A 10452-nucleotide genomic window follows, 5' to 3' on the forward strand; every position below is an offset into this window, starting at 1 on the left:
GCTAAAATTCTACCACTTGAGCCACAGCACCAGTTCGGGCTTTTTCTGTGTATGAGGTACTGAGCAATCAAACCCAGGGCTTCATGCATGCTAGGCAAGCACTCTACCACTAAGCCACAGCTCCCCCCCATCCCCCATTGAGTTTTACATGTTAAGAAATGGGGTTGGAGGTATGGCTCAGTTGGCAGAGCACCAGTCAATGAGCAAAGTATCAGCAATGGAATTTGAGCCCTGGTCTAACAACAACAAAAAAAAAGAAAAAGAAATGTTGAGAAATAAAGGGAATGTATATTGTGGCAAGTCACTGTTTCTGTCATAAATGAAAGAAGTAAGACTCCTCACAACCTGTCTTATGCCTTTCCAAACTATGCAGGCAAACGGCGAAAGTCCAATCCAAAACCCCTTGTTCTGACTGAAGCTAGAAAGCAGTTAATGCTCTACAGACTACCTCAGGTCCTCCGGCTGCACCTTAAGAGATTCAGGTGAGCTTGAGTGGGGACTTCCAGATGGCTGTGAGCTGTGGGAATGGCTGCAGAGGCCTCTGGTATTGGGAGGACAAACCTGTTCTTTGAGACTTGGAGCTTTCCGTGGAGACTGAATGGTTCACACTGATAGATGGATGAGCTGGTACTGGAGCCAGAAGACTGGGCTTTGCTCTGTGGCCCTGTTTCACAGTGTGGCCCATACTGGTATTGGTGCCTCAGGCTCTTCTAGATTCATCTTTAGGATGAAGTATAAAGTAATTCGTGAGAAGATGACAGGTAAGAATATAAATCGATCGCTGGCTGTGGATTTGTAGGTTCCAATATTTTATAGAATATTCACAGCGAATACATTGGGTATTGATTATTACCATCTTATTGTTTGGAAAACCAGAGCTAAAAAGTTGAGTTTACTTGGTTCCCTGTTTTTCCTAACTCTCCCTCTGCTCACATGTCCCAGTCTTCACTAGTAAGAAGTGTCTGTCACGTTCTAGGTGGTCTGGCCGTAATCATCGAGAGAAGATTGGGGTCCATGTCGCCTTTGACCAGGTATTAACCATGGAACCTTACTGCTGCAGGGACATGCTCTCCTCTCTTGACAAAGAGACCTTTGCCTATGATCTCTCCGCAGTGGTCATGCATCACGGGAAAGGGTTTGGCTCAGGACACTACACAGCCTATTGCTACAACACAGAGGGAGGTGCGTGCGCTTTACTCTGTGGGGCGGGGGACACGGAAAAGGGTTGGTGTGCTCACATTTTCGCTTTCCTTTTATTTCTATGCCCTGGGTTACCTAGAGGGGAGTTATGTACATTCAGATCCAGTGGAAAGAAGTATGAACGTTTGTTTTCAGTTGGGGATATGTAGCAAGTAGCCACATAAGGTGGTTTTAAGAGCTAAAAGGAACTGGCTCAGAAAAAGTGCTTATTAGATCCGTGCCCGATCCATGTTGGAGACTAGTGGAGTGCTGTCAGCAGTAGTGGTTAGTCATTTTCCCATCCCTGTGGTTGTGCACTTCTGCACTTCAGCTTCCTCCTCAGCTATGCATGACCAGGAGCACCTGTGCAAACTCACAGCCTTGCCTGCCTTAAAGCTGAGGCCATTACAGAGTCCTTCCAGTGTCCTGAGTCCTTTCTGTGTCCTGACTTACCTCCCTTACTCTGGGGCATGTGGGGATGCCAGCCCCAGTCCCCCCACCTCCCAGGGGAACTTACACTCTTAGTCCCAGGGTGGAGCCTCCCAACTTTTGCCTTGAGAGGGGTAAGCTGAGGGTGAATTTCCAGCAGTGCCCTGATCCTGAACCCTTCAGCCCGTGGGGCAGCAAATAGCTGCCTCCTTACCCTCCAGTTTCCGTTACCTCTCCCCCATTTCCATTTTCTCCACCTCTCCCCATATCATAGTCCCCTGTATCTTGGCTGCCTTTCAGGCAGTTCTAATAGACACTAAGCAGTCTTTGTGGTCAGGTTTGGTGGGGCCAAAGCCAGTGGTTATGAGGAAGTCTAGTTTCCTTCACTTGTCCCTTCCCTCCACCGGTGATCAAAGGGCAGCTCTCTCCTGTATTCCTTTGTCCCTTTCTTCATTTCCTGTTTCTGCAGCTGATTAGAAATATGAATTGGGTAGTTATTTTCTCTTTCTCTCCTTTGGTTTCCTAGGTTTTTGGGTTCACTGCAATGACTCAAAGCTGAATGTATGCAGTGTGGAGGAAGTGTGCAAAACCCAGGCCTACATTCTTTTTTACACTCAAAGAACAGTGCAGGGAAATGCAAGACTCTCAGAACCCCAACTCCAAGCTCAGGTGCAGTCCAGCAACAAGGATGAAGGCAGACCACAGACATCCCCCTGACTGGGAAGCGTATCAGAGACTGGCTCGCTTTGACTCTATTGATGGCCACACACCTTTCCTCTCATAGGAAATAAGGCTTACTACAGAAGCAGATGACTAGGTTTGCCTCACTGGGTCTAGAGTAGAAGGCGATTCCTGTCCTGTCAAACACTTTGTAGTCACTCTGTGTTGAATGCATTTGGAAACTCCCTCCTTTCATAAAACAGCGAAAGGAGTAACTTCTGTGAAGACTTCCATCATTGCTCTGATGAGGATCCGGGAGGAGGAAGTGGTGGAGGTATGTTGGCAAGCCAGCCAGGAGAGTGTCCATGCTCTCTGTCCATTACATGAGGCCCCGCCTCGTCAGGACCTCCTCCCGGCACCAGAAGACTGCTCTCCATAGAGCAGTGCTGGACAGAGCCTGTGAAGAGGGGTGCTGGGCTGGCAGCTTGTGAGATGGGATGGGTCCATGGTGAGGGGTAAGGGTGAAAACTTGTATACTCTCCTTTTAGAGGGTAGCAGTTGAAGAGTGGACTGAGATGCATAGAGTTTCCACGGATAATGCCCTCCCTGGCTTGCTGTCATCTAACTGTTCCACACTTCCTTTCAGTGCAGGGGCAGTTCATAGAAGGAAGCAGACTTGAATGTGTTCTTAGTTGTATGCTGAGCCAAAGGTATTGGCTCTCCCACTGTGTGTAGCAGATCCCTGGTTCAGGTCTAGGGCAAGCTTGTACTTTGCTTTCAGCTAGTCTGTGGTTCCATTTTCTGAGGTTTTCTCCCGGTGCAGTGAGGGTGGGAAGACTTCTCTGTGTGTCTGCTGCCTGTTCTCATCTTGCTGTGACATGTGGCTTCTCTTCTGCATCCAGAGTGCTTGTACAGGCCTGGGCATTGCTTAGACTTCACTCCTAGATGCCCAGGTATTGTTGAAGGCCCTGGCCTGTTTCCTTCCCAGTTTGCTACTCTACTGTGTCTTTACCTACCTGTCTTCAGTCCATCATAAAAGCCAGCAAGCGTGCCCTGTGCTGTAGTACTTGATGGGGTGCATTTCTAAATGAAATGAAACCGGAATAAGCCCCTCCTTCCATCAGCATGGTTCCCCTTGGCAGTGCCAGAGGGCAAAGCCCAGCCTCATTGCAGTGGCTGTGCAGTGAGCCCCAGGCCCGTTAATGCTTGAATACAGGTAGAAGTACAGTAGAGTGGATGTGAGAAGGGCAAGACTGAAGGAGAAGGGTTCTAGTGTTCTCGGTTTTTGATAAGCCACATTTCACAGGCATATCTGTAGCTTTTGCTGTTGACCTCATTTGTGATGAACTCTCCTCTAGGACCTGTCAGAGAGCACTGAGACATGAAGAGATCTAGACAGAAAGTGGCTCACCCTGATTGGGATAGAGTGACTGTACTTTAGACTGAACTTGCTTTTCCCAGCACTGTGAGGTTTCTATATTTAGCTTTTATTTGGAAGCGAGAGCGTATGGCATTTTTATGCTGTTTGGTTTATATTGTCTATTTCAGGCCTCTCTGTGTAAGCTTTGCCTGGGCTTACCCTCCTGGACACTGTTTTAAAGTGTCCCAGCTGCCCATGCTGCCAGAGCCTGAGGTCCACATTTCTAAGATGGCATCGCAGGTGATCACTTATTAGGGCAGTCGGAAAGCCATGAACAATAAATGACCCAGGTGTGGTGGCACCCACTTGTAATCCAAGCACTTGAAAGATTGTGAGTTGAAGATCAGCCTGAGTTACACAGTGAGACCTAAAAAGGAAAGGGGAGAACTAAAACAAAAAAAATGGAGAGTAAAAAGGAAAAGGAAACAATGGCACCTCATCAGGAATCTATGATTACTATTCTAGAAAGAGAACTTTAGAATAGAGAAGAACTGATAGAGCATCTGCTTCATCTCTGCTGTCCAGTGGGAAATACTAAAAACACAGAAATGTAATGGATGGGCCAGTAGTTTGGCCTAGTGGTAGAGTGCTTGCCTAGCATGCACAAAGACCCGGGTTTGATTCCTCGGTACCACATACATAGAAAAAAGCCGGAAGTGGTGCTGAGGCTCAAGTGACAGAGCTCTAGCCTTGAGAAAGTCCATGGACAGTGCTCAGGCCCTGAGCTCAAGCCCCAGGACTGGCAAAAAAAAAAAAAGTAATGGAAAATGAAAATTAGTTTCATACCAGATTCTATAATTATTAAGTAGATTAGGGATTTTCTGAAATTAAAAGAAATGCTTAATTCAGCTGAGCCATGTATCAAACTAATAGAATTACCTAAAGTGATCTGGAAGAGAAACCAGCATCAGTGTGTCCACTGCTGGGAAGGTACCACTGCAGTCAGGAATCCCTCAGCTACCAGAAGCACCAGCTCGAGACATATAGGAAGGTACTATTTAGGGAGATTTTCATGACAAGAGTTCTCCACTGGATACATCAAGGGTTGTAAGGAAGGAATGTCCCTCTGCCTTTCGCCACTTACTTTCTACAGAGCAGAGAATAAAGACAGGTGGAAGGTGAGCCACTGCTGCCTCGTCACACCCCTGGTCTCCGGCCCATCTTTATGGAGCTGCTTCTCTTCCAGTTGAGTCCTCAAATAGCCCTCTGTAGTTGGCTGGCCTGTTTACTTGTTTCTGTAGTCAGCCAAGATGAATGCACCCTGGCCCTCAAAGATTTCTTACCTCAGTCTAGCCTGACCTTCAAACCTGTGTTTGCCTCTGAGACTAGCATCCATACTAGTGCAGAAATACTTAGGAAGGCCCTGGTGGCCAAGAATGGAATGTCTTACTAAATGGTGGGTCCACCTCTTGTGTTTTGATCTAGCCCCTTATGGGCTGAGATTGGAAAGGGGAGGCAGTGCCATGCTGGAAAGAATTTCCAAATGTCTCTTAAAATGTCATGAACAAAATTGAAAGCTGTAGAAGTGTTAATGTGTCCTATGGACTCAATAGCAGAGTTTATTTTTTTTTTTCTAATGGCAAGGCTTCTAGAGTCAATGATTGTATGAGCTCCCTACTCTGCCTGTGCCTCTGCCAAGTGCAAGAAGAACCGCTGGGGCAGGCTGACAAGCAGAGGTCATACCCCAGCAAACTGCAAGCCAGGAGAGGTCCACAGAGGTGCAGTGATAATTTGGTTGGGAAATGGGTGGGGGTGGAGGGAGAGGGAAGTTTGTATTACTGATAAAGCTCTGTGAACTAATTTTATACAATTCATAAAATTTGGTGCCTTGTACTCAATTATGGTTTGCATGAGAAAGATTAAGGGAAATGATTCCTTGTCATTTCAAATGGCAAAATGGATCTCTGTAGTGTTTAAAGGACATTTGGTGTCATATATCTTAAAAGCATTTCATATCTTACGTATGAATGCAGATTGTTCTAAATCTTCTTGTAGTGTCTGAACTGCTTGTATCTGTGATGTTTCATCAGGTGACTGACTAGATTTGCCATTGTTGTTTGCCACTTCTTGTATGTCACTGGTGTTTACTCTGGCCTTGTTGGGCAGGAAAAGTCTGAATGGCTCTTCCTAAATCTGTAATGCATCCCTATCTGGCTATAGCATGTGAGTGGAAGGGTTGCTTTTCCAGTTGGTTGGGAGAGCACAATGATCAGAAAAGGCTTTCTAGTCTTTATCAAAACCATGACTGATGTTGGGCAAACTGGTGGAGATGAGACAAAAATGGTTCCTCCAGAAATGCTATGCTCATTGACTCTGAAGTTCTTTTGCACAGAATATCAGGAAGCAATGTAGAAAATAATCCCTTCCATGTGAACCTGTAGACTAACCTGCAAAGAGAATGGTGCCAGAGGCCCTGGTCTAGCCCCATGCTGTTTTCCGCAGGTGCTTACTGCAATGGGCTTAGTACTTGGAGCTCTTCCAAGCCTGTTAATTTTACTCCAACTTCTACTGAGCTCATGAATTTCACAAAGCACACTCCATAACTGGGTCCCTCAACCTAGTTAACTGGACTAATTAAATGAAGAGTTTTATCTCCAAGATAAAACTTCCTATGGCCACTAAGCTTTTGGGGTTTTTTGTTGTTGTTTTGCCAGTCCTGGGGTTTGAATTCAGGGCCTAAGCACTGTCCTTGAGCTTTCTCCAAGGCTAGTGCTCTACCATTTGAGCCACAGCACCACTTCCAGCTTTTTCTGTGTATGTGATACCAAGGACTCAAACCCAGGATTTCATGCCTGCTAGGCAAGCACTCTACCACTAGACTAAACTCCTTGGTCCAGTTTTTTGTTTTTGTTTTGCCAGGCCTAGGGCTTAACTCAGGGCCTGGGCACTATCCTTGAGCTTCTTTTGCTCAAGGCTAGCACTCTACCACTTGAGCCATAGCACTATTTCTGGCTTTTTCTGTTTATGTGGTACTGAGGAAATCAAACCCAGGGCTTCATTTATCCTAGGCAAGCACTGTACCACTAGGCCATGCTCCCAGCCCTACTACTTAAGTTTTTTAATCAGCTGAGTATTCATCTTCGTAGTGATTTTTTTTTTTAATGCTAGTATTGGGGCTTGAATTCATGTTCTCACTCAGGTTTTGCACTTAGGACTGACGCTCTACCACTTAAGCCACACCACTTCTAGTATTTTGCTGTGTAATTGTGGATAAGAGGCTCTCAGCTTTTTCTGCTGAGGCCGGCTCTGAACCTCAGCCCTCAGATCTCAGGCTAAAGCTACAACATGCCGTTGGGAATAGGACTGTGTTGATAGCTTGTTTAGGATGTTCTCTTAGCCAGGCCTAGACTTTTAACTACTGTGTACTATTCAACCTACACATGTTCTAATGATACCAGAGCAACTGTAACAATTGCTACAGCAATTTTTTTCAGACATACAGCTTATTCTTAGACTAGCTGCTAGGAATGTGGATCTGTGGCAGAGTGCTTGCCTAGCATGCTTGAGGCCATAGTTTCCATATCCACCATTGTAAAGAATAAGATCCAATTAAAAGGTTTGGGGAGCACTATATGTTAATTAGCTAGTTGCTGAAAAACAGATCTAAAGTTCACTTCCCCTGGAGATGTGCTGCTGGCAATGATAGAAGCTGGCCCCATCAGTCGAATGATTGTTCCTCAGCATTTCTGGGAATTGCAAACTTGGTAGCTTTGTTTACTAAATTCTTACCACTTCGAGTAATGAACATTACTGCAACCAGCATTATGATTTTAAAAGCCAATCAATTATAAACATGGTTTCTTGAAGCTACATATTAAATTTTGAATTAATTGTTATTTTGGAAGCTGCAAGAATTTGCTGATTTTGTTTTTCACCTTTGAATATTTTGATCAAAGCAAGTGTTCTCAAATATGAGCACAGCAGGTAGCAAACTTTAAGGATCTAAGGCTGAATTCTTATAAAGAACAGAAAGGAGGTGCTGGCAATTTTTTTTTAACCTTAGCAGGTCTTGATATAGATCTGATGGGGTTCTGCATCTATGCAGTGGCTTAAAATATGCCTTCTAGTCACCCCTGTGGGGAATATAGTTTCAAAACTAAGCTTCAGCCAGGCGCCTGATGGCTCACACCTGTAATCCCAGCTACACAGGAGGCTGAGATCTGAGGACGAAGGTTCAAAGCCAGCCCAGGCACAAAAGTCCTAGGGACTCTTCGATCCAATTAACTACCAGAAAACTGGAAGTGGTGCTGTGGCTCAAGTGGTAGAGCACTCAGTCTCAGAGTTCAAGTCCTGTAGCTGACCAAAAAATAAATGGGCTTCATTCTCAGTATGAAATATACTTCTCAGAGCATCTGTGATCCCAGTATAGACTCTAAAGGGTCTTGTCTTTATATCCAGCCTGCCCCATCTCCAGGCTTCAATTCACACATGCTTATTGTGTGTTCCTATCAGATAGGATATAGCTGATGAATATTCACAAGTGGCTAGGAAGTCTTTGTTTTTCCTATATTGAAAGAAAAAAAAAAGTTCTCAAACAGCTTTTTTTTTTGGTGCTGGGGATCAAACCCAGGTCCTCGTGCATGCAAAGCACATGTTCTACCACTGAGCTATACCTCCAGCCCTCAAATAGCTTTAGTAAAGATTTATGCCAGAAAAATCGAGGTAGGCGGTTTTGTCCTGCTTGCCTTTACTTCTAAAGGCAGCATCTCTTAACACTTACACTAAGGTAGTCTAGTACTAACCTGCCTTTCTCCTGTGTCCCTAATTCCATGCCAGGCCCACAGAGTAAATCCACTGGGAAAAATTACCATAAGGACCTATCTCCAGCTCCATCTCTCTATGGCTACCTAGTCTTTCCATGCCAGTTCTCTACATTTTCCATTTCCAAAGAACCCCTGACTGCAACACTAGCATGAATTTTAGGATGTACATCCATCAAATTCCCATGAAGGAAGCAAGCAGCTGCTCAGCAGTGTCACTGTGCCCACTGCCAAGGCTTGCTACCTTTGCCTCCACGTAACGCACCTGCCCTCGTTCTGCCACCAAACCTCACTCTGTTCCAAGAACAATGCCTCCTGGGTGCCTGGAAAAACCACCTGGTGCACTAAAATGCTATGCAACACCAAAAGGCTCAACAATGGAAATTCCTAAGAATAAGCTTCATGTAATGTGAGCATCAGTGTGTAGTGGGTGGTTGCAGTTTCCATTTCTTTTACTATGAGGCAACCCACCTCTTACAGTCCATGTTTGGGGGCTTGTTCCTGTCAGTGTGACATATAAATCATGTTTTTATGATTTTTGTAAATCTTGACTTTTTACACCTTGTTTTTGTAATCAAAGTTTCTTATTAAAAAAATAAAAGAGCTGTCTCAGTGTACACTCTTTATTTCAAATATTTGTTTTAACACCATTCTTAATCTTTTAGGACATGAGCAAAGATCACTCCCTGCAGAAACAACACAACTATGTACATAACTTTTACAGAACCAAGGAAACACTTGCGTATTAGAAAAGAAGAAAGGAGAAACTTCAGCTGCCATCAAGCATTATCTTGTGGTGGTCATAAAGTATACTGTTTCGGAAAGTTTGCATGCAGCACAGGAATTCCGGTTGTCTGCAATCAAATAACAGGTGGCATTAGATAAAAACACTAGGAAACACTGGGAATGTAAACCCATTTAAACTCCTGAATGTCTAGAAATGCACAACTAGAAACCGCCAAGGATTTTGCGCTACCCCTTGTATTTTGTGAATAGTTGATACAGCTCACTGTTGTTTCTCTCAGCCTCTAGAACTTCTTAGAACGGTGGTTAAGTGCTTACCTACTTGGTTATACTCCTGGCTGAGGTGCCATTAGATCAATGTCACTTAAGTTCCTGGCCAGCCAAACTCCCGCAGCAAAGAGTCCCAAATTGAGGATTAAGTTCCTGGGTAGAGAACGAACGTATTTCGTTAAACCTGGGCCATGTATATCCCCACCTATCGTCACCGAGGCGCATACATGTCTGCTCCACACCCACGGGGGAATGTGGAGTTCACAGGGGCAAAGGCCAGTTAAGCGCTCGCCTAGGGCCCGAGAGGCCAGTCGGCGTGTTCGTGCCTCCTTTTCCCCAGTCCCCTGGTGAAAGTGACATTCTACAAAGATGTCCACGTGGCAGGTCCCAGTCAAGGCCCTGGCCGAGAACCCGGAGCCACGAAGGGGCTGCAGTGCTGCCAGGGTCCGAATCCCCGTGGACGCGGGCCGCCCCCCGCCCCCCGGGGCCGGGCAAACGCAGGCGGCGCTCGCGGGCCGCAAGGCCCAACCGGGGCTCGGTTACCTCCGGAAGTCATTCCTATCCGTGGCGAAGCGGTAGACGCCCCGAAGCCAATCTCCCACGTTGTCTGGAATCTCGGGGGCTTCATGCGCCGGGCCGGGAGCACTCACCGCCATCCCGCTGGAAGCCATCGCAGCACGGGCGGCCTCCGCACCAGCCTAGGCCGAACAGCGCCGCGGCTGCGGAACTTCCGGTCCGGCACTTCCGGCGTCCGGCTAGGGGGCCGCGCGGCGCTCGGTTCCGGCTCCGTCGCCGGTGCTGGCTACTGGGTTCAGTCGTTCCGGAGGGTGGGGCGTGTGCTGGGGGTGTGGCTGCCCCCGGCCCGGGGGCGAGGGGCTCGCCCCGCCGGAAAGCGCCGCTTTGGGGAGCAGGGCTCTCCAACCCCAGTCTCCACGGAATCCCAGGCCGCGCCGAGGGGCGCCGCGAGCCGACCCGGCCCCCGACGGCGGC

General features: G+C 46.7%; 2 protein-coding genes across 4 annotated transcripts in view; one reads left to right on the forward strand and one right to left on the reverse strand.

Annotated features, from left to right (window-relative positions):
• The window catches only part of Usp49 (ubiquitin specific peptidase 49), a 55498-nt gene extending 51054 nt beyond the window's left edge, over positions 1–4444 (forward strand). The window contains exons 5-7 of one of the 2 annotated variants that reach the window (XM_090355670.1): positions 374–482; positions 977–1182; positions 2135–4444. In XM_090355670.1, the coding sequence (XP_090211796.1) occupies positions 374–482; positions 977–1182; positions 2135–2325 (506 nt within the window). In that variant the 3' untranslated portion in view covers positions 2326–4444. The remainder of the gene's footprint in view (positions 1–373; positions 483–976; positions 1183–2134) is intronic. The other variant, XM_090355671.1, reaches the window with a different exon arrangement.
• Positions 4445–9057: 4613 nt separating this feature from the next.
• Positions 9058–10235, reverse strand: Tomm6 (translocase of outer mitochondrial membrane 6). Of its 2 annotated transcripts, none has more exons than XM_090355688.1 (3): positions 10006–10235; positions 9515–9615; positions 9058–9302 (listed from the first exon to the last, which is right to left on the reverse strand). In XM_090355688.1, exons 1-2 carry the CDS (start codon positions 10131–10133, stop codon positions 9519–9521), a joined length of 225 nt encoding a protein of 74 aa, XP_090211814.1. In that variant the 5' UTR covers positions 10134–10235; the 3' UTR covers positions 9058–9302; positions 9515–9518. The 2 variants fall into 2 exon arrangements, with proteins under 2 accessions (XP_090211814.1, XP_090211813.1); XM_090355687.1 differs by having other exon boundaries at positions 9511–9615.
• Positions 10236–10452: the final 217 nt, after the last annotated feature.

Source organism: Megascapheus bottae, chromosome 22, assembly GCF_031878675.1.
Source record: "Megascapheus bottae isolate mThoBot1 chromosome 22, mThoBot2.hap1, whole genome shotgun sequence".
NCBI lineage: Eukaryota > Metazoa > Chordata > Mammalia > Rodentia > Geomyidae > Megascapheus > Megascapheus bottae.